This window comes from Micromonas pusilla (assembly GCF_000151265.4).
Source record: "Micromonas pusilla CCMP1545 genomic scaffold MICPUCscaffold_5, whole genome shotgun sequence".
Taxonomy (NCBI): domain Eukaryota; kingdom Viridiplantae; phylum Chlorophyta; class Mamiellophyceae; order Mamiellales; family Mamiellaceae; genus Micromonas; species Micromonas pusilla.
Window position 1 is genome coordinate 605,510 of NW_003315886.1, and position 20,524 is coordinate 626,033.

Consider the following 20,524-nt stretch of genomic DNA (forward strand, 5'->3'; position numbering starts at 1 on the left):
AGCCGTGCGTCACGCGGTGGCGCGTCGACCGCGTCGCGCCGTGCTCGAGGCACGGGCGCGTGACGTTGATGGACTTCGCCCCGGAGACGGGCCGCACGCATCAGCTCAGGAGGCACGCGGCGGAGAGCTTGAGGTGTCCGATCGTCGGGGATTTTAGGTATACCAAAAAGACGCAACCGGCCTTCGCGCGGTGCGACGGCTGCGACGAGGAGGACCTCCCACGAGGCGTGAGGTGCGCGTCGTGGAGCGGGTTCGCCCCGGAGGCGGTGCACGGCGTCGTGCCTCCGTCCGCGCACGGCGACGGCGGCGATGACGACGACGACGACGACGGGTGGTTGCGCGTGCGCATCGACGACCCGGAGAAGTTCGCGAGAAGGCTCGGGGGCGTCGTCGTCGCGTAAGGAGGAGTTTTGGTAGGGCGGGGTCGCCGTAGTTCTGTTCGTTCTCGGAACGTCTCGCACTCGTCGTCGTCGCGTCTTCTTCTTCTTCTTCTTCTTCTTCTTCGTCCTTCGCGTCGCGTCACTACTTCAGGGCACCGTCGTCGTCGTCGTCGTCGTCGTCGCCGCCGCCGCAGCGCGCGCACGGCGGCACGACGCCGTGCACCGCCTCCGGGACGAACCCGCACCACGACGCGCACCCAACGCCTCGTGGGAAGTCCTCCTCCTCGCAGCCTTCGCACAGCGCGACGACCGGTCGCGTCGCGGACGGGACCCAGCGGCACCAGTCCTCGCAGCACACCTCGCCATCCTCCTCGCACGCCGCGCGCGTTTCGTCGAACGCGGCGGCGGGGTCGTCGCCGCACGCGTCGCAGCGCGTTACTTCCGCGCGGGCGTCGGGCTCGACCTGCGCGCAAAAGGGCGCGCACTCCGCGGCGGCTCCGGGGACGGCGAGGAGCGCGGCGGCGGCGGCGGCGGCGGCGACGAGGGACGCGAGCGCGACGCGGGGGCGGATCTTGAACGTCATGGTGGGAGCGCGCGCGGGTGTTGGGGGCGTCCGCGCGGCGCGAGCGCGGGCGCTCCCTTCCCTCGGCGCGTCCGAGGACGAGCCTCGCGAACTGAAGAGCGCGAAAGAATCGTTCGATAACAGAAAGTTTCGTCTAGTAGTCCTTCGCGCCGTCGTCGCCCCCTCCGCTCTCCTTCGCGACGTCGCCCTCCTCGTCCGCCGTCCCCTCCTGCGTCGACACCCCGCTCGCGAACCCGCTCTCGGACTGCGACTGCCCGCTGTAGATGAACTCCCGCACGCGGCCGATCCCGCGCCGCGCCGCCTGCATCACGTTGTTGAAAGACGACGACCGACGCGCCGCCGCGGGGTCGTCGAGACTCCGTCGCCGCGTCTCCGCTTCCATCGCGGGGGGAACGTCTCCTCCCGTCTCCGGGGCCGGGGCCGGGGACGGGGACGGGGACGGGGACGGGGACGGGGACGGGGACGTCTCCTCGATCGTCTTCTCTCTCGGCGGCGTCTTCGTCACCGTCGTCGTCGTCGTCGTCTTCGTCGTCGTCGTCGTCGTCGCGACGACTCCCGGGGCGAGGGCGGCGGCGGCGCCGAAGAGACCGCGGCCTTGCGGCGTCGACGCGCTTCTGTACCCGGCGGACGACGGAAACGTCATCATCGACGCGCCCTCCACGCCCTCCACCTCCCGCGGTCGTCGCCCGAACACGCGCGGCGACCCTTCCCACGCCGTTCCCTTCGGCGTCGGCGGGTCCGGCGCTTTCGCCGCCTCCCCCGCGTCGTCGACGGCGGAGCGGTCGCGTTCGCGATCGGGATCCGTCGTCGTCTCCGACTCCGCGTCGGCGTCGCCGCCGCTGCTCGGGCTCGGTCGGTCCGCGCCCGCGCCTCGCGTCCCCCAGGGTCCCCCGCAGTGCGACACCACCCACTCGTGCTCGTGCGCCAGCCTCGCGGTAAACCGCGTCTTCGGGTCCTTCCGAAGGCACCCCAAGATGAAGTCCTCCGCCTCCGAGCTCACCCACCGCGGGATCTCCACGCGCCCGCGCAGAATGTTGTCGTACGTCTCTCGCGTGGACGCGCCCTCGAACGGCGCCTTCCCGGTGAGGCACTCGTACGCGAGCACGCCGATCGCCCAGATGTCCACTTCCGGGCCGTACCCGCTCACGCCGAGCGCGCGGAGTTCGTCCCTGCGCGCTTTATCGCACAACACAATCTCGGGAGCCATGTAATCGGTGGTCCCCAGCCGCGTGACCAATCGATTCTTCGTGTAATCCACCGCGAAGCCGAAATCGGTCAGCTTGCACCCGGCGCCCGCCTCCCCCGCGAGCAAGTTCTCCGGCTTGATGTCCCTGTGCGCGATCCCGCGCTGATGCAAGTACGCGACCGCGCGCGTGACCGGACGAATGATCTCCCTGCACGTGCGTTCCTCCGAGAGCGTCCCGCCCGCGGCGCCGAACAAGCTGAAGACGTCGCCGCGTCGCGCGAACTCGTGCAGCAGGTAGACGTTCCCGCGGTCGTCCTCGAACGAGCCGTAGAAGGCGCATATGCTCGGGTCGCTCACGGACGCGTGGACCTCAATCTCGCGTCGTATTTGATTCAGCGTGAACGCGTCGAGCTTACTCCGCAGGTAGCACTTCAGCGCGAGCTCCATCCCCGTCGACGCGTGCTGCGCGCGGTGCACCACGGAGAGCCGCGACGACCCGACGCGTTCGAAGATCCGAAAGTCGCGCAGCGACCACGCGTTCGACGGCGGCGGCGTCGACGTCGACGGCGAGCTCGCGGCGGCGTCGACGACGACGTCGTCGTCGTCGTCGTCGCGCGCGAGCTCGCGGTCGCGGTCGCGCGCGGAGGGGGACTTCGCGGCGGACGACGACTGCGGGGACGTCCCGCCGCTCCCCGGCGTGGACGGGCGGCTCGCGAGCGATGGGTCGTGGTCCACCGCGCTGATTCGCGTCGGGGAGTCCGCCGCCGCGTCGACGCCGCTGTGCTTCTCCGCGCGCGTCGACGCGGCGAGCGACGCGGCGTCGTTGAGTTTCAGCGCGTGAAGCGCGCTGGAGACGTCCGCCTGATGATGGACGGAGGACGTTGTTAGGGGGGGCGGGGACGTTGTTAGGTATTTCGGCGGCGACGTGTCGGAGCGCGAGCGAGGCGACGGAATCCGCCCCGCCGGGGCGGGGGGACGGGGGGGGGCGCGCGGGCGGGCGGGGCGTCCACGAGACGCACCATGGCGTCGCCGCGCGTCCTCTACCGCCGAGACGTCCGCGCGCGCGAAGTCGTCGTGTTTCCTGTCGCGATGCGGCGCCGCTCGTGACAGCCCCCGCGGGGCGCTTCGGTGTGACCACGTCGACGCTTTTCCGCGAAAAAGCGCTCCAGGATCGTCCATCACTCCGCCGCGCCGTCGTTCGACGCTCGGCGGGGCGTCGCGGCGTCAGTCTACGTCGCGCCGATGCCGCCCGAGGACGGCTCGGGGAAGTCGACGAAGAAGCGACGTTTAGATGCGCTAGAGTCGAGGTTCAAGGGCGCCGCGCGCGGCGGCGTCGCGGGCGCGTCGACCGCGTCGACGCGGCCGGGGCGACAACAACATCCGAACGCGCGACCGCATCGTCCGCATCCCGCGGGCGGCCGCGGCCGCGGGCCGCACGCCCCCGGCGCGCGCGGCTTCCACGGCGAGAGGGCTTCTTCCGCGGCGCGCGGACCGCCAGGCGGCCGCGGCCGCGGGGGAGGACGACGCGCCCGGGACGACGCGGGAGGGAACCGAGACGGTGGCCTCGTCGGCGGGTTCCGAGGTCGCCGCGACGGCGACGGCGACGGCGACGACGCGAGGAACGACCCGGACGACGCGTGGTACGCGCGGTTAGGCGCGCGCGCGAGCGATGGCGTCATGGCCTCCGCGCACGCGCTTTCGACGCCGGCGTCGTTGCGCCGCGACGCCGCGTCGACGGCGGCGATGGAGGGGGACGGAGTAGGAGGGAACGACGACGACGTCATCAGAGGCGAAGAAGCGCGGCGCGCGTTCGTCTGGCAGCACCTGCGCGATCTCGTCTCCACGAACCCCAAGTCCGGCGCGGACGCGGAGGCGGTGATCGCGTCGAAGACGAAGGACAAGGTCCTGCTGTTAGACAGCGCGACCGGGGCGTTCAGCGCGGAGGACGTCGCGAAGGCGAAGAGAACGCGCGGCGACGGCGCCGCCGCCGCCGCCGGTCGCCGGAGAGCGCTGAGCTCGACGCAGAAGAAACGCGCGGGGTTGACGTCCATACCCGCGGACAAGCGCAAGGCGTCGATGTACGCGCCGTTGAAGGAGCTGTGGGTGAAGTACGCGACCGGGTTGCTCGAAGGCGGCGCCGGCGGGAAGGGCCTCGGCCGCGGCCGCGACGGCGACCAAAAAAATGCCGCCGCCGCCGCCGCCGCCGCCGCGGGCGTCTCGCGCGGCGCGCTCGCGAGGCTCAAAGCCGCGGAGTTGCGCGGCGCGGAGGTTCGCGTGGACGCGTGCGCGCGGCCATCGCTCGCGGGTATCGTCGGCGTCGTCGTGAGGGACACTGCGAAGACGCTGCAGCTCGTGACGTCGAGAGACGTCGTCGTCGTCGTCCCGAAAGCCGGCGCGACGTTTTCATTCGCGGCGCCCGTCGTCGTCGGGGACGGCGGCGGGGGCGCCGCCGGGGGCGCGGGGGCGACCGCGCCGCGCGTCGTGCTGCGCGGGGAGGATCTCGCGCGAGGGTAGTCAGTAGCGCGCGTAGCGAGGGATGTGGTGAATAGACGGTACACTTCGCGCGCGGCGTCCGGTGGGCGCTTCCGTTTCGGTCGAGCGGGCGTACTTGCCGTTGTTCTCGAAGCCGACGAACGATTGATTCCTTCGTCAGACTTCGTTCGCGCCCGCGCCCGGCCGTCGCGCGTCGTCGCCGTCGCGATGCTTCAGGCCATCGCGGCGAGGGCGAAGGCGGAGGCCGCGAAGGTGAAGCACGCGGTCGGCCAGGCTGTCGGGGAGATCATCGACGACGCGAAGGTCGCCGCCGCGGACTTCAAAGAGTACCGCGGCGACGACGACGACGACGACGCGTGGAGCGAAGACGAAGACGACGCGATCTCCGACGGCGAGCTCACCGGGGACGTCGCGATCGAGGACGAGGACGGCGAGGACGACGGCGAGGACGACGGCGGCGCGGCCCCGGGCGGCGCGCTCGCCGCGCTGAGGGCGAGGCTCGCCGCGGAGAAGGACCGCGCGAGCGTCGAACGCGCGGAGATCGAGATCGCGCGCTCGGCACCCGCGGCGCCCGCGCCACCTCCTCCGGTCGCGGTCGTCGCGTCCGTCGCGCCGCCTCCGCCTCCGCCGGCGGCGCGGCCGCCGCCTCCCGCGCGTCAGCCGCCGCCGCCGCCGCAGCAGCAGCAGCAGCAGCAGCAGCGCGCGGCGCCCGTCGTCGAGCCCGCGTCCTCACGCGCCGGTCCCGACGCCGACGCCGACGCCGTCGCCGACGCCGTCGCGAACGCGAACGCGGCGACGGAACGAGACGCCGCCGTCGCCGCCGCCGTCGCCGCGGCCGTCGCCGCGGCCGTAGAGAGAGAGCAGCTCAAGGCGGTCGCGATGCTAGAAGCCGCCGCGGAGAGCGGGGACAACGACGTCGCGACGTACAAGGACGAGCTGAACGAGGCGTACGCGGAGATTGACGCTCTGCGACGAGCGCGGAACGAGGTGCTTCAAACAGCGTCGGACGCGGACGACGCCGCGAACGACGCGGAGAAACGCGCGGCGGAGGCGGAGGAGAGGACGCGCGAGCTCGAGGAGCTCGTGCGCGTCGCGGAGGAGGCGAGGGCGGACGCGGAGGCGAGGGCGGCGAGCAGCGCGACCGCGGCGGCGGCGGCGGCGGCTGCGGCGGAAGAGGAGAACCGACCGCGACCGGCGGCGCCGAACGACGACGCGGTGGCGCTCGAAGCGACGCGGCGCCGCCTCGACGAGGTCGAGACCGCGCTCGCGGCGCGGGTCGAGACGTCCCAGGAGACAGAGCGGCGGTACCGCGCCGCGTCGGCGTCGCTCGCGGCGGCGGAGGCGAGCGCGACGGAGCTCCGCGCCGCGCTCTCCGCGGCGGCGACGGAGAACGAGAAGAAAGAAATAGAGCTCGTCCGCCTCCGCCGGCATCTGCTGGACATGGAAGAAGAGGACGACACGAAAGCGGACGCGGTCGAGGAGCACGTCGCGGCGGTGGAGGACCAGCACCGAGCCGAGATTGGGAGTAAAGACGTCGCGCTTAAAGCCGCGGAGAGGGAAATTCTCGTCATGCGCGAGGCGATGAGCGCGAAGGACGCCGAGTGCGCGAACCTTCAGCTCGCGCTCGAGTGCTTCAACAACGAGGTCGACGCGAGCGAGCGACGCGTCGCGGAGGCGGCGGCGCTTCGCGAGAAGAACCGCGCGCTCGCCGCGGAGCTCGCCGCCGCGAACCGCGCGGCGGTCACGGCGGAGGAGAAGGCGGCGGCGGCGGCGGCGGCGCTCGGCGTCTCCGAGCGGCGAGAGGCGGACGCCAAGCTCGCGGCGCAGCGCGCGATCGGCGACGCGTCGAAAGCGCGGCAGGCGCTCGCGGCGTCTCTCGAGAACGCGCGGCACCTGATGTCGGAGACCAAAGACGAGCTCATCGACAAGCGCATCGTGAGCAAGCTCCTCGCGACGTACTTCGAGAGGGACCAGTCCCCGGAGGTGTTGCTCCTCATGGCGTCGATGCTGAGCCTGACGCCGGAGCAGAAGACCGTCTTAGGCCCAGCGCTGCGGCGCAGACGCGGCGGCGGGCTCGTCGGCGGCATCGCGCGCGCGCCCGGGAGGCTGCTCGGCGGCGCGTTGGGGGTGGCCGCCGCGGTGGCGTCGATGCCCGTCAGAGCCGCGGACGCGTTGACGCCCGAGGACGTCAAGCGTCAGACGCCGGGGGGGAAGATCATCACGGACCAGTGGGTGGACTTTCTCCTGTCGCAGATGGACGAGGAGGAGGATGAGGGTGAGACGAGCGGCGAGGCGAGGGCAGGCGCCGCGGGCGCGAGCGCGTAGAGAGGGACGGACGCCGCGCGGTAGTCGAAGTAGCGAGTAGATGGGCGAAAAACAGCAATCGTCAGAGCCCGGTTCTAGGGCTACCGGTCAGGTCGCGCTCGCGTCAAACGGCGGTTTCTGAATCTGGTTCCTAAAGCAGGCTCTCCAATCCGGTTCCGCGAGGCCCGCCCGCCGCGGTCGTCACTTCGAGCGGCACGACGCGCGGTGGTTCGCACTCGCGTCGCTCAGCACTCGCAGGCGAGTCGAGCCGAGCCGGCGCGCGCGCGTAGACCGCTCATCGCGCGCGACGCGCGGACCAGACCGTCCGCGCGAGGCGACGCGACGTTCATATCATCATCCGTCGTCGCGCGCGGAGCAAGACTGCTTCCCATACGACCCCGTTCGCGTGGTGAACGCCGATCCTTAAGGACTCCTCCTCCTCCGCCTCCGCTTTCTCGGCGAACGGTCCCGCTCGCGCGCGATGGCCGCCGCCGTGGCGGACGACTGCTACAACGAGCTGACGATGAGCATCAACGTCAGCGACGGGGAGGAAGGGCAGCAGCTCCTGAAGGACCTGCTGTGCGAGCGAGGGCTCAAGGGCGCGTCCTCCGCCCGTCGGCCGAAGAATGCGAATTCGTCGTCGTCTCGCGATGATCGATCGATCGATCCGTCCACGCCACGCTCGATCGCCCGCCGTAGTCCGACCCCGCGCTGACGCGTCCATCGCCTTCGTTCTCACCCCACCCCACCCCGTCTTTCGCGCGCCGCAGTGATCGAGGTGTACGCGGAGTGGGCGGGGAGATGCAACAGCGTGATCCCGCTGCTGAAGCGACTCAAGCTGGAGAAGGACTACACGCAGGATTGCATGGTGGTCCTCCACTGCAAAGCGGAGTCGCACGAGCTCTTGGAGGAGTACCGCGGGCGGTCGATGCCGCACTTCATCTTCTACCGAAACGGCGCGAAAAAAGCGGTCGTGGAAGGGGCGAACATGCCCGCGATCGAGAAGCACGTCCAAGCGCACACGCCCAACGCCCCGGACGCGGATGATTTGGAAGAGAACCCGATGTTGATCAAACGGAAGGAAGAGAAAGCCGCGGAGGCGCAGCGGCTTCAAGACGAGCTCAACGCCGCGGCGGGGAAGTGATCTGATCGGGACGGCGGGGACGACGCGACGCGCGCGGGCGAAGGTGAGATGACGAGATGTCAGCGACAGAACGAATCCGTCGAAGGATAGATCCGTCGATCGATCGATCAAACAACATCGCGCGCGCGCGCGACGCGACCGACGCGCGCGTTCCCCTCCCCCGCGCGGCGGTTCGGATCGGATCGGATCGGATCGTTCACCGCAATTAATCACAGCCTCGCCTGCGCGGACTCCCACTCCTTCATCGCCTGCCTGATCCCGAGGTCCATCATGATCTCCTCGGACCCGCCCGGGATGGCGTACGCGCGGACGTCGCGGTAGAGTCGCTCCACCTTCTCGCCGACGCCGCCGCGCGTGTACGACGCGCCGCCGAATATCTGCGCCGCCTCTCTCGCGCAGTACTCGAAAACCTTCGTGGCCTGGACTTTCGCGAGCGCGGTGACCCCCGCGAGAGCCTTCGCGGACTCCTCCCGCGTCATCGTGCACATCTGAGGGCCATTCCATACAAAAATAGTTCATCGGTCAGTTGAAAGGAGACGCGATCAAGTGTTGAAACCGGACGATGGGTGAAATACAGTACGTTTGTATAGAACGCACCTGGTACGTGATGGTTTCCATCATCGCGTGCGTCGCGTCGATCTGCCGAGCCATGTCCGCGAGCTTGGCGCGAATCACCGGGTGCTCGATGAGCTTCTTGCCGAACGTCCGACGGCGGTGCGCGTACTTGAACGCTTCCTCGTAGCACACGCGCGCGAAGCGGTTCGCTTGGACGACGAACCCCCACCGCTCGTGGTTGAAGTTGTGCATCACGTATTTGAACCCCTGGTTTTCGTCGGGGTGGAGTTGAAAGGCGTCAGTTGGCGTTGAAAGGCGTCGAGGGCGGGGATTGAAGGCGAGGGACCCTGGGCGGAGAGATGCGCCGGGCAAAGTCCTTAAGGATCGGCGTTCACCGCGCCGACGCGGTCGTATGAGGACCAGTGTAAGATAGAACGCGCCTGGTTTTCCTCGCCGATCAAATTCTCCGCCGGAACCTCGACGTCGTCAAAGGTCACGAACGTCGTCCCGCTCGCCCACACGCCCATGCAGTCCATCCGCTTCGTCTCCACGCCCTTCATCGTCTTCTCGACGACTAACAGCGATATCCCGCCCATCCCCGGCCCGCCGGTTCGCACGGCGACGGTGAAGTAGTCCGCCCAGATCCCGTTCGTGATCCACTTCTTCTCCCCGCTGACGACGTACTTGGTCCCGTCCGCGGATCTCTTCGCGACGCATCGAATGTTCGCGACGTCGCTCCCCGCCCACGGCTCCGTGATGCACAAACATATCGTCTTCTCGCCTCTCAGAACGTTCAGACCGACGCGGCGTCTCAGGGCTTCGCTGCCGAAGTTCAACACCGGGGGCAGGCCGATGTGGACGCCCTCTAGGAGGCCCCACAGGACGCCGCCCGAGCCGCACCGTCCGAACTCGTCCAAGATGATGAGCTCGTGGAAGTAGTCGAAGCGCTCCGGGGCGGGCACGCTCAGATCGTTCCCCATGCCGCCCGCCCACGGCGCGCCGACGACGCCGGGGAGGATCCCGGCCTCGTAGGTCTTGCGGTACAGCTCCAGCGGGAGGGATTTCTTCTCGTCCCACTCGTGCACGTTCGGGAAGATCTCGCGCTCGACGAACGCGCGGACTCTCGCGCGGAACTCGACGTGGCTCTTCGTGTAGTACGGCGAGTTGAACTTGCCGTACCACGACGGCTGCGGAGGACGGAGACGCGGACGCCACCAGGGATGGACGAAGCGGGGTCAGGGCGACGCGAAGGGAGACGCGTTGTTACCCTAGCTAGCCAGGGCGAACGGAGAGAGGAGGCGCGTCGTCTCGGAAGCGACGATCGCGGACGCGCGCGCGAGAGAGGGGGAGAGACGCGCGATGCGAACGCGGGCGCGAGACGGGACGCACGTCGCCGAAAGGAACGCCCTCGCCGAAAGGCTCCGTGCGCGATGCCGCCATCGCGTCGTCCCCGAGCGTCAGACTCGACCCGGCGCGCCGAATTTGTGACGACGCGACGAGGCTCGACGCGACGTCGCGTCGAGAAGTCTCGACGCGGCACTTTTGATTATCCACTCTGCTCCGAGCGGAGAGATATACAATAGATACTTCACGCGAACGACATCCCCGCTTGTAGTTCTAACTACGCGTACGCGCGACGCACTCCGCTCGCGCTCACACGACGCCTTGCTTCGTCGTCCCCGTCGGCGCCGCGGTCTTGTTCTCCGCCTCCTCGCGTTTCCTCCGCTCCTCCCTTCGCCGCTTTAACTCCTCGATGGACACGCCCCGCAGCTCGCGTCGGTAGTACAGCAGCCAGTTCGCCACCTGCGCGCGTCGCGTCATGTTCGGCGTCAACCCGTCCATGCGAAACCCCTTCCACCCGTAGTGCCGCAGCGTCGTCTTGATCCCCGCCTTGTGCTCCTCCGCGACGGACCTCGTGAGCGCCGCGCACGCGGCTTTGACGGGCGCGTCGATCTCCTGCCAGTACTTCCTCCGCACGCCGATGACATCGGGCGGCTCCGGGTACGCCGCCTTCCACTTCGGGAAGACGTTGTCTGGCGACCACACCTCCTCGCCCTCGAGCGTCTCCATGTCGAGCTCGATGCTCTTCACGTACCCGAGCGCCTCCCACACGAGCTCGTTGACTTCCCGGTCCGGGACCTGCGAGAGGACGATCTTCAGCAGCGTCTCGTTCGATATCGGGTCGTCGCCGTTCGCGGGATCCCACGGCGGGGCGCCGAAGGCGGACTCGTCGATCGGGCAGACGACGTCGCCGGCGGCGTCCACGAGCGCGCCCGCGGTGTCCGCGTACCCGCCCATCGCCTTGGAGGGCTCCTTCGAGTCGTCCTCGTGGCCCGGGTCGTCGCCGCAGCAGTCTGATGAATCCTTCTCGTCGGCGGACGCCGCCGCGCGCGGCGCGACGCCGCGCGCGTCGCGGCCGCGGCGGCGACCGCGGGTCACCGCGCGCGCGCGGACATCGCGACCGCCGTGAAGGCGTCGCCGCGAGAGCGTCGCCGCGCCGGTCGAGACCGACGCGGTCGCCGTGCGTGCGGCGGCGCTCCACATGGATATGAATGAGGGTTTCTCCGAGGCGAGCGAGCGACGACGCAGTTCCACGCCACGTGGAAAGTGTGGCCGGGCGTGCGCTCGCCCGAATCTCGAGGCGCGTGCCGCCGCGCAGTCCTCCCCGCGCCGGGCCGCGACGAGCGAACGCACCGCGGGTTCGACGAGATTTTTCACCGTGCTCACCGTCGTGGACGTCGACAGCGTCAGCGGTCCTGCGCGCGGCGACGATCGGAGGGCGGGGTGGGTTGGGCGCGGGGGGGCGTTTAGCGACGCGCGCGCGAAGGAAAGAAGAGAGGGGCGGCGGCGGCGGCGAGGCGCAAACGCGCGGGGTGGAGAATAGGAGCGCGACGACGACGCGCGAATGCGCGCGACGTTCGCGTTCGCGAGACGCGAGGACGTCGACGTCGTCGTCGTCGCGCGAGCGAGCGAGCGAGCGGCGCGGGCGATGGATCGCTCGGTCGCGCGATCGGCGCGGGGGGAAGCGCGCGCGCACCGATGTCGACGCCCTCCACCATCCGAAACCGCATTTCCACCGTCGACATGGCGTCCGCGCGGTCGCGTCCGACTCCGACGCGATGCCACGACGCCTCTGCGATCTTTTATTCCGAGGGACGACGACAACCCCCGAGCGCCCTCGATAAAACGAACGCGCGTCGCGGATCCCGCGCGGTCTCGCGTCCGCACCGAACGCGCGCGACGACGCCGCGTCCTCAACGTCCTTCTCGCGGTGGCGACGACGACGATTCCGCCGCGACGGCGCGCGAGCGAGGAAGCGACCGTCCGAAGAGGGGCCGGGCGCGGGGTGTTGTCGACACGCTCTGACGGACGAGGCCTCTGACGCACGTGCGGTCGGTCACTCGCGCGGTCAACAAAACAACTTTCGAAAACCGCGAGGAGCGCTCGCGGCAGAGTCTTCGCGCGCACAACGCACGCGACATGGCGGGCCCCATGATGCAGATGCCCGACGGGCGGATGATCGTGCGTTCGCCCTCTTTCGCGTCCTTCCCTCCCGCGCGCCCGCGATCGATCGGTCGGTCGATCGATCGGTCGAGCGATCGCGCTCGCGGCGGCCGACTGTTCGCGAGTCGATGGACGAAGATCTCTCTTCTTCTTCTTTCGCGTTCATCATCGCGCTGACCCCCCGCGCGCTTCCTCCTCCTCCCCCCGCAGCAACCTCAAATCGTGCTCCTCCGCGAGGGCACGGACACGTCCCAGGGGAAAGGGCAGCTCATCTCGAACATCAACGCGTGCATGGCGGTCGTGGACTCCATCCGCACGACGCTGGCGCGTCCACCCCCGCCCCCCCCCTCTGCGAGATCGCGCGCCATCTTAAATGTCTTCCCCCGTCCGCCGCGATCGTCCCTCTGACGTCTCTCTCTCGCGATCCGCAGGGCCCGCGCGGTCTCGATAAGCTCGTGCACGACGATAAGGGCGTGACGACGATCTCCAACGACGGCGCGACGATCATGAAGGTGCGTCGCGAAGCGCCGATCTCGCGCGCGCGCGCGTCGACGCGCCAACAGACGTTTTTCGTATTTCCCACGCTTCGCTGCCGCCGGCGGCCGCGTCGCGCCTCGCCGCGCGCGCTTTTTCCTCCGATCGACCGACGCTCCCGTCCCCATCCTCCTCCCCCTCCCACGCCGCAGCTTCTCGACATCGTCCACCCCGCGGCGAAGAGCCTCGTGGACATCGCGAAATCGCAAGACTCGGAGGTGCGCGCGTCGCCTCCCGCGATCGATCGGTCGATCCCCCGCGATCGCGCGCGAGCGATCGTCGTCCGCTCCGCTCCGCCCGTCCTTCAAAAAAAAAACCGAGCCTCCGACCGAATAACAACCATTCATTCAATTCGTCCGACGATCGGAGATCAGAACGGTCCTCCTCCCGTCCTCGCTTCTCACGCTCTCTCCCCCCGCGATCGCAGGTGGGCGACGGCACGACCACGGTCGTCATCCTCGCCGGAGAGTTCCTCCGCGAGGCGAAGCCGTTCGTCGAGGACGGCGTGCACCCGCAAAACATCATCAAGTGGTTCCGCGCCGCCGCGCGCATGGCGGTGGATAAAGTGCGAGAGATCAGCGTCTCCATCGAGGGCGCGTCGCCGGAGGAGAAGTCCGAGCTGCTCAAGAAGTGCGCGATGACGACGCTGTCGTCTAAGCTCGTGGGCGGCGAGAAGGAGTTCTTCGCGCAGATGTGCGTCGACGCGGTGAACACGCTGGACCAAGGCGCGTTCATATTTCTGTACACTGGTCCCCATACGACCGCGTTCGTGTTGTGAAGTTCATTCCTTAAGGACTTTCTCTTCTCCCGGCGTTTCTCTCCGCCCATGGTCCCTCGCTTTCAATCCCGACACGCCTCGACGCCTTTCAACTCCGCTTCTGACGCCTTTGAACGCCACCCCGACGTCGCTTTGAACGATCGAACGACCCCGACCCAGATTTGCTCGACCCGAGGATGATCGGCGTGAAGAAGGTGATGGGCGGGTCCATGCGCGACTCGTTCCTCGTCGACGGCGTCGCGTTCAAGAAGGCGTTCTCGTACGCCGGGTTCGAGCAGCAGCCGAAGTACTTCGAGAACCCGAAGGTGCTCGCGCTGAACCTCGAGCTCGAGCTCAAGTCGGAGCGCGACAACGCCGAGGTGCGGCTCTCGGACCCGTCCAAGTACCAAGAGATCGTCGACGCGGAGTGGAACATCATCTACGACAAGCTCGAAAAGTGCGTCGCGTCCGGGGCGAAGATCATCCTCTCCCGGCTCGCTATCGGCGACCTCGCGACGCAGTACTTCGCCGACCGCGGCGTGTTCTGCGCCGGGAGGCTTCAGGAGGAGGATCTCGTGCGCGTCACCAAAGCCACCGGGGCCAAGGTACAGACGACGGTGAACGACTTGAACGACGAACAGCTCGGCTCGTGCGCGGTGTTCGAGGAGAAACAGGTTGGGAACGAGCGTTTCAACCTCTTCCGCGGCTGCCCCGCGTCGAAGACGTGCACGATGGTGCTGCGAGGCGGCGCGGAGCAGTTCATCGAAGAGGCGGCGCGGTCGCTCAACGACGCCATCGAGATCGTCCGCAGGGCGGTTAAGAACGCCGCGATCGTTCCCGGCGGCGGCGCGATCGACATGGAGCTCTCCCGTCATCTCCGCGATTACGCGCGCACGGTCGCGGGCAAGGGGCAGCTCTTCATCAACGCGTTCGCGAAAGCCCTGGAGGTGATCCCGCGCCAGCTGTGCGACAACTCCGGCTTCGACGCGACGGACGTGTTGAACAAACTGCGGCAGAAGCACGCGTCCGGCGACCCCTCGGGCGCCAACTACGGGTTGAACGTCAACGACGGCGGCATCATGGACACGTACGAGGCGTTCATATGGGAGCCCGCGCTCGTGAAGATCAACGCCATCTCCGCCGCGTGCGAGGCGACATGTCTGGTGTTATCCATCGACGAGACGGTTAAGAACCCGCGGAGCGAGGGAGCGGACGGGCAACCGATTCACGCGCCGGGAGGGCGGGGCGGGCGCGGCGGAAGAGGACGCGGACGCGGACGCGGACGCGGGATGCGACGCTGATGGAGCGGCGGACTGGACGGGGGGTTGATTCTTGGCGGCGGGGGCGCGAGGGGCGACGACGTAGACTGTGAGATTTGTGAGAGAGCGAAGCGAGTTCTCGGACGACGTTTTATGTTCCGACCCCCTTCGCGTCGTCGCGCGCACTCCCGGGCGCGCGTCGCCGCGCGATGTCGACCGCGGCGCTCGCGTCGACGTCCGCGCGGACGCGCGCGCGGCGGCCCTCGCGCGCGGCGGCGGTCGGCCGTCGCGCGCGGCGTCGCGGCGTCGTTCGCGCGATCGCCACCGCCGCCGACGACGCCGAGGAGGAGGACGCCGTCAACTCGTCCGCCGCCGCGCCCGCGGAGAAGGAGGAGGCTGTCGTCGCGTGGGTCGTCCGCGCGGCGACGCGCGACGACCTCGACGCGCTCGTCGCGACCGCGGCGCTCTCCGGCGTGTCGTGGACCGCGTCGCAGATCGAGGACGAGCTCGAGAACGCCGTCGCGCGCGTCCTCGTCGCGTCGGCGCCGGAGGAGGACGACGATCTCGCCGACGACGCCGACGTCCCGCGCGCGTCGTCGTCGTCGTCGTCGTCGTCTTCTTCTTCCTTCGCCGGCCTCGCCGTCGCGTGGTCCGTCGCGGGCGAGACGCAGATCCTCGAGGTCGCGACCGCGCCGTCGCGTCGCCGCCGCGGCGTCGCCACCGCGCTCGTGCGCGCGGCGCTCGACCTCAACCCGACGGGCGAGGCTTTCCTCGAAGTCCGCGCGTCCAACGACGCCGCGCTCGCGCTGTACGCCGCCCTGGGGTTCGCGCGCGTCGGCGCGAGGAGGGCGTACTACGCAAACCCTGTCGAGGACGCGGTGCTCATGCGCCGCGCGCCGCCGGTCGTCAGCGCGCGCGAGCTCACGCGGTTGATGGCGGGGCTGTCTCCGGCGGAGGCGAGGAAGCCGCCGCCGACGGCGAGGGGAGAGGAGGAGGCGCGCGACCCGTGGACGCCGCACCCGCAGGATTTGCCGCGGGACCGGCCCGCGTTCGTGAGGCGCGATAGCGGCGCGGAGGGCGGCGGCGGCGGCGGGTTTAAGTTTAGGAGCCGCATATCCAAGCGGTGACGAGAGGTGATGGATGTAATATTATTCTAGATCGATAGTGATGAGGCGCGCCGCTCCTCGCGTCGTCCTCTCCGGCCGACGGCGTCTCATCACAGCTCGTCCCTCGTCGACAGCCGCGGGCACGCGCGCGTCAGCCTGACGCACACGAGATCCTTCAGCCCGTCCACGCCGTCCGCGAACACGTGCTCCTCGATGTCCTCCTCGTGCGTCTCCACGATCGTCTCGCACGCGCCCGCGATGTCGAACCCCGCGCGCGTCATCGCCGCGCGCTTCTCCTCGTCCTCTCTCTCCTCCGACGCGCGCAAGAAGGCGCACGCGCCGCCGAGCGCGTCGCGTATCTTCGTCTCGCTCCTGCCGTGCGTCAGCGACCGGCGGCGTCTCGCCGCGTTTCGCGCGTTCGTCGCCTCCGCGTCGCCCTCGGAGGAGAACGTCGTCTGATCGATCCGTCGCAGCGCGCGCTCGATGTGCGTGACCGCGGACGCGCACGCGGCGCACGTCACCGGGACGGCGTCGTCGATGCGCCTGGTCTCGTCGCGGAGGTACTCGGTGTCCGCGCGCGCGGTCGCCGCGGCGGCGAGGAGGAGGACGAGGACGAGGGGGAGGGAGAGGAGAGGGGAGCGCGCCATCGCTGTGGCGCGTAACAACGGCGAAAGCCGCGAGCGAGCAGTTCGAAAATGAATGGCGAAGATCTCAGACGCGTCGCCGCGCGTCCCGCGCCGGGCACGCGTCGATCGTCATGTGGCGCCGCGCGGGGTCGCGGCTGCTCGCCGCCGCGTCCCGCCAGCGCGCGCCGCCGCCGCCGTTCTCCCTCGACGTCGCGCTGTCACGCGGTCGGCGCCGCGCGTTCGACTCCCCCGTCGCTTCGTCTTCACGACGCGCTTCGTCGGGTTCGTCGGGTTCGTCGTCGTCGTCGTCGTCGTCGTCGCGCGGGTTCGCGTCGAGCGCCGCGCCGTCGCCGTCGCCGACGGCGTCGCCCCCCGTCACGCGCCGCCAACTCCGCGAGGTCTTCCTCTTCAGCGCCGTGCCGTTCGTCGCGTTCGGGTTCGTGGACAACACCGTGCTCATCCACGCGGGCGACGCCATCGACTCGACGTTCGGCGTCGCGCTCGGGCTGTCCTCGCTCGCCGCGGCCGCGCTCGGGCAAATCTTCAGCGACACGAGCGGGGTGTTGTTCGGAAGCACGATCGAGGGGTTCGTGCTGCGGTGCGGGCTCGCGGCGCCGTCGCTGACGCCGACGCAGCAGCTCGCGCGCGGCGTTCGCGTCGCGTCGACGCTCGGGAAAGTCTTCGGCGTGGTGCTCGGTTGCTCGCTCGGCCTCGTGAACCTCCTCGTCGTCGACGCGCGCGCGACGGAGAAGGCGAAGGAGGAGAAGGAGTACGACGCCATCTTCAAGGCGATCATGGACAAGGGCCACGAGATCGCCGCGTGCGACGCCGCGACGCTGTGGATCGTGGACGAGACGAGTGGGGAGATGTGGTCGAGGGCGTCCGTCGGGAACGCCGCGGAAAACGTCGTCGTTCGGCGGCCGCTCGACGTCGGCATCGTCGGCGCGGTGGCGCGCGGCGGATTGCTGTCGAACGTGGCGGACGCGTATGCGGACCCGGACTTCGACGCGAGCATCGATCGAGACGGGATCACGGGGTTCACGTCGCGGACGATACTGACGTGTCCGGTGAAGAGCGCGCGCGGGGACGTCGTCGCCGTCGTGCAGATGGTGAACAAAAGTCCACCAGATTCGGCGTCGGAGAAAAAAATGTCGGAGAAGAAACGGTTCGGGCGGTTCGGGAGGCGACACGCGCGAGGCCCGGTGCCGTTCGACGAGACGGACGAGAAGCTCGTGCGGATGATGTGCGAGCACGTCGCCGTGTCCATGGCGGCGATGGAGCACACGCTGACGTGAGCGACGTGCAGGTAGCGAGAAGGTATTTTTTCCCCGGGCGGGGCGCCGAGCGGCGACGCGAGTTAGCGAAGGTGAGGTAGATAGAACACGATGCGCATTGATTGCATACGAAAACGAAAACGAAAACGAAACCGGAAACGAAATCGTCATCAGTACGTCGGCTCGACGAGCCTTCGACCGGGCGAAAACGTCGTCTCCCCGAACGAGATCCGATAGTCTCGCAGCCCCTCCCCCGTCGTCCGCTCGCTCGTCGCGGTCGCGCCCCTCGGCCCGAACAGCCCCGTCTTCGCGCCGCCGAGGGTGTTCGTAGGCATGAAACGCCCTTGAGGGAGCCGTTTCACGGTCAACACGTTCGGCATCTTATTCGCGCTCCCGCGCGTGTACCCGTCGTGGATGTCTGGCAGCTCCGTCGCCGTCGTCTTCGCGCGATGAGAATACTCGTACTCGAAAGACGCCTCGGGGGCCGACCCGGACTTCTTCGCGAGCGTCACTCCTGTCGTCGGCGGCCGCCATCTCGGCAGGTTTTTCACCGTCCCGTTGTTCTCGCTGATCATCGCGTACTCCGGCTGCCACCTCGGCGGCGCGATCTCTTCGTATCGGCGCCCGACGTGCGCCTCGAGATCCAGCCGTTTCTCTTTCCTCCGGTTCGTCATCTCTCGCACGCGCGCGCGCTGTCTGAGCACCGTCTCGCGCCTGCGAAGCTCCGCGGCTTCGATCTTCTCGTCCCGCCGCGAGAGGTTGTCCACCATGGCTCTGTGGTACGTCGCCGGCGAGCCCGCGACGGGGCAGTACTGCTCCTCGACGACGCGGTCGTACCGCGCGGAGGAAGGGGAGACGTTCGAGTGCGGCGTCCTGCTCTCCTTGTACATGTAACTCCTCTCTCTGTACAGCGGCGCGCGCGCGCCGGCGCCGTCTTTGGAGAACCCGGGGGTCAGCCGGATGACGAATTTCGGTGCCGCTCTCGCGTCCGGGTCGTCGCGTAACGCCTCGAGATCGGGCGTTTTCACGCGCTCGCCGTACGCGTCGCGGTACGTCCCGGACGCCTCCCTGACGAGCGTCCGGTGCTCGCCTCGCGTCGGCGACCCGTCCGCCCTCACCGCTTGATGCATCGGCATCATCGTCGCCGCTCGCGCGAATTGCGGCGGCGGCGGCGGCGCGCGCTCCGCGAGCGCGCCGTCGCCGCCCGGATTCGGTTTGTACCCGCCGTGCGTCAGCGCGACGCGCGCGAGGCACTCGGTGAACTCGTCGTACGACAGCGCTCGCTCGTCCGAGTCTCTCCTCGCGCCGTGGTTCGCCTTCCGAAAGATCCGCATCGCCTGCACCTCGGACACGAGATCCGGAAACACGCGGAAGTCGAGGAGGAAGCGCTTCCACTCCGTCTTGCTCATGCCGCCGTCCTCGCGCGCGACGTCGCTCCAGCGCAACCGCCGCGCCGTCCCCCGCGGCTTCTCCGCGACGATGAGCTCGGTGGCGCTGGGGTGGAGTTGAAAGGCGGGGTGGAGTTGAAAGGCGTCGAGGGCGGGCGTTGAAAGCGAGGGGTGGGCGGAGAGAGACGACGGCAAAAGTCCTTAAGGATCCGCGTTCACCACGCGAACGCGGTCATATGGGAACCAGTGTATAGAACGCACCTGTAGTGATGAAACATCCGCTTCAGCTCTCTCTCGTGCTCTCTCAGGAGGTGACGCACCCCGGAGCATCGCACCGCGTCTCGGTGCGCGTCCTCGCTCGGCTCGCTGACGCGCGCCGCGCACGGCAGCACGCACTCGTCGACGAGAATCCGCACGGCGTCGCCCGCGCTCAGCGTGGCGCCGCCCTCGCGGAGCCGGCCCTTGGAGCGCGTCGTCGACAGCGACCGCGAGTACGCGTCGGACGTCATCTTCGAACTCGGACGCACGCGCAGCGCGCCGCGGGATGGGGAGAGGAACGACGCCTCCCCGCGCGCGGCGAGTTCCATCCCGGTCGGGAACGGTGCGCCGCGCGACGGCGACGGCGACGGCGGGGAGGCTGCCGCGCTCGGCGAGTCGCCGCCGCCGCGACCGCCGCCCTCGTCGGTGTAGTTGGCCGTGCGAGCGCCGTCGAATTCGCCGTCGTCGTCGCCGAAGGGAGACGGCGCGAATTGCCCGGGCGACGGCGACGGCGACGCGTCCGCGGTGAGCCGCCCGCCGACGACGCGCACCGTCGCCGTCGTCGTCGTCGGCGCGCCCGGGACGCCCGCGCCGCCGCCGCCGAACGCGACGCCGCTTCCCGATGTCGGATTCCATTTTCGATCCACCTCGAGGACGTCGTCGTACATCGCGAGCGCGAGCGCGCCGAGCGCGCCGAGGAACTCGTGGAACGAGAGGCGGCTTCCCTTGACGTCGCCGCCGCCGATCGCCGCGGTCTTCACGACGTGATCGAAGACGAGGTCGACGGCGACGCGATCGTCGCCGTCGACGACGAGCCCGCAGTCTCGCGCGAACCGCAAAAACTGCGTCCGCGAGAGGTACGTGTAGTTATCCTTCGTCCCGACGCTCGCGTAGTGCTGGAATATCGGCCGCAGCTGGTCCTTGAGCAGCGGCGACGGGACGTACCCGATGTCGCATTTCGCGTCGTTGAGGTACCGCCGCGCGCGCGGCGCGGCTACTTTGTTCGGGTAGACGCCGCGGTGCCCCGCGCCGCCGTCGTAGTTGGAGTTCTCGAACCGATTGTGCGCGTGACGGTTCGTCTTCGCCTCGACGCGGTTCTGTGGGCGAGAGATCGAGTGGGCGAGGGAGGGGGCGCGCGGGTTGGGGTGGGGGAGATCGGTCAGCAAGACTCCT

At 69.2% G+C, this 20,524-nt stretch overlaps 12 protein-coding genes across 12 annotated transcripts; 6 read left to right on the forward strand and 6 right to left on the reverse strand.

The window, feature by feature from the left end:
* Nucleotides 1-522: 522 nt before the first annotated feature.
* Nucleotides 523-963, reverse strand: MICPUCDRAFT_58003 (uncharacterized protein; the record flags this gene model as incomplete). The annotated part of the gene is made up of 1 exon (XM_003058788.1): nucleotides 523-963. One exon carries the CDS (start codon nucleotides 961-963, stop codon nucleotides 523-525), a length of 441 nt encoding a protein of 146 aa, XP_003058834.1.
* A 133-nt stretch (nucleotides 964-1,096) lies between these two features.
* ALK1 (CALK protein kinase) lies at nucleotides 1,097-3,328 on the reverse strand (the record flags this gene model as incomplete). The annotated part of the gene is made up of 1 exon (XM_003058789.1): nucleotides 1,097-3,328. The coding sequence occupies one exon, from the start codon at nucleotides 3,326-3,328 to the stop codon at nucleotides 1,097-1,099; it is 2,232 nt and encodes a 743-aa protein (XP_003058835.1).
* Nucleotides 3,329-3,391: 63 nt separating this feature from the next.
* Nucleotides 3,392-4,663, forward strand: MICPUCDRAFT_58005 (uncharacterized protein; the record flags this gene model as incomplete). The annotated part of the gene is made up of 1 exon (XM_003058410.1): nucleotides 3,392-4,663. One exon carries the CDS (start codon nucleotides 3,392-3,394, stop codon nucleotides 4,661-4,663), a length of 1,272 nt encoding a protein of 423 aa, XP_003058456.1.
* Nucleotides 4,664-4,849: 186 nt separating this feature from the next.
* MICPUCDRAFT_58006 (uncharacterized protein) lies at nucleotides 4,850-6,967 on the forward strand (the record flags this gene model as incomplete). The annotated part of the gene is made up of 1 exon (XM_003058411.1): nucleotides 4,850-6,967. One exon carries the CDS (start codon nucleotides 4,850-4,852, stop codon nucleotides 6,965-6,967), a length of 2,118 nt encoding a protein of 705 aa, XP_003058457.1.
* A 200-nt stretch (nucleotides 6,968-7,167) lies between these two features.
* On the forward strand, nucleotides 7,168-8,199 carry ODA-LC3 (flagellar outer dynein arm light chain 3). Its single transcript, XM_003058412.1, has 2 exons — nucleotides 7,168-7,545; nucleotides 7,717-8,199. Exons 1-2 carry the CDS (start codon nucleotides 7,428-7,430, stop codon nucleotides 8,088-8,090), a joined length of 492 nt encoding a protein of 163 aa, XP_003058458.1. The 5' UTR covers nucleotides 7,168-7,427; the 3' UTR covers nucleotides 8,091-8,199.
* Nucleotides 8,200-8,299: 100 nt separating this feature from the next.
* MICPUCDRAFT_33501 (uncharacterized protein) lies at nucleotides 8,300-10,085 on the reverse strand (the record flags this gene model as incomplete). The annotated part of the gene is made up of 4 exons (XM_003058790.1): nucleotides 8,300-8,578; nucleotides 8,688-8,912; nucleotides 9,050-9,832; nucleotides 10,035-10,085. The coding sequence occupies 4 exons, from the start codon at nucleotides 10,083-10,085 to the stop codon at nucleotides 8,300-8,302; spliced, it is 1,338 nt and encodes a 445-aa protein (XP_003058836.1).
* Nucleotides 10,086-10,406: 321 nt separating this feature from the next.
* MICPUCDRAFT_9106 (uncharacterized protein) lies at nucleotides 10,407-10,826 on the reverse strand (the record flags this gene model as incomplete). The annotated part of the gene is made up of 1 exon (XM_003058791.1): nucleotides 10,407-10,826. A coding segment is annotated over one exon (420 nt), but the record flags the coding sequence as incomplete, so codon positions are not given.
* A 1,335-nt stretch (nucleotides 10,827-12,161) lies between these two features.
* Nucleotides 12,162-14,741, forward strand: MICPUCDRAFT_44294 (uncharacterized protein; the record flags this gene model as incomplete). The annotated part of the gene is made up of 6 exons (XM_003058413.1): nucleotides 12,162-12,167; nucleotides 12,360-12,449; nucleotides 12,581-12,661; nucleotides 12,836-12,901; nucleotides 13,111-13,432; nucleotides 13,621-14,741. 6 exons carry the CDS (start codon nucleotides 12,162-12,164, stop codon nucleotides 14,739-14,741), a joined length of 1,686 nt encoding a protein of 561 aa, XP_003058459.1.
* Nucleotides 14,742-14,908: 167 nt separating this feature from the next.
* MICPUCDRAFT_58012 (uncharacterized protein) lies at nucleotides 14,909-15,826 on the forward strand (the record flags this gene model as incomplete). The annotated part of the gene is made up of 1 exon (XM_003058414.1): nucleotides 14,909-15,826. The coding sequence occupies one exon, from the start codon at nucleotides 14,909-14,911 to the stop codon at nucleotides 15,824-15,826; it is 918 nt and encodes a 305-aa protein (XP_003058460.1).
* Nucleotides 15,827-15,915: 89 nt separating this feature from the next.
* Nucleotides 15,916-16,452, reverse strand: MICPUCDRAFT_58013 (uncharacterized protein; the record flags this gene model as incomplete). Its single annotated transcript, XM_003058792.1, has 1 exon — nucleotides 15,916-16,452. One exon carries the CDS (start codon nucleotides 16,450-16,452, stop codon nucleotides 15,916-15,918), a length of 537 nt encoding a protein of 178 aa, XP_003058838.1.
* Nucleotides 16,453-16,835: 383 nt separating this feature from the next.
* Nucleotides 16,836-17,156, forward strand: MICPUCDRAFT_9143 (uncharacterized protein; the record flags this gene model as incomplete). The annotated part of the gene is made up of 1 exon (XM_003058415.1): nucleotides 16,836-17,156. A coding segment is annotated over one exon (321 nt), but the record flags the coding sequence as incomplete, so codon positions are not given.
* A 719-nt stretch (nucleotides 17,157-17,875) lies between these two features.
* On the reverse strand, nucleotides 17,876-20,308 carry MICPUCDRAFT_47291 (uncharacterized protein; the record flags this gene model as incomplete). Its single annotated transcript, XM_003058793.1, has 3 exons — nucleotides 17,876-19,199; nucleotides 19,355-20,271; nucleotides 20,297-20,308. 3 exons carry the CDS (start codon nucleotides 20,306-20,308, stop codon nucleotides 17,876-17,878), a joined length of 2,253 nt encoding a protein of 750 aa, XP_003058839.1.
* Between the last annotated feature and the right edge of the window lie 216 nt (nucleotides 20,309-20,524).

What these genes read in the sequence shown, in the direction of transcription:
- ODA-LC3 (XM_003058412.1), top strand. Translation starts at nt 7,428, where the DNA reads ATGGCCGCCGCCGTGGCGGACGACTGCTACAACGAGCTGACGATGAGC. An exon ending in GTGCGAGCGAGGGCTCAAGG is followed by an intron (nt 7,546 to 7,716) that starts GCGCGTCCTCCG and finishes CGCGCGCCGCAG; the next exon opens with TGATCGAGGTGTACGCGGAG.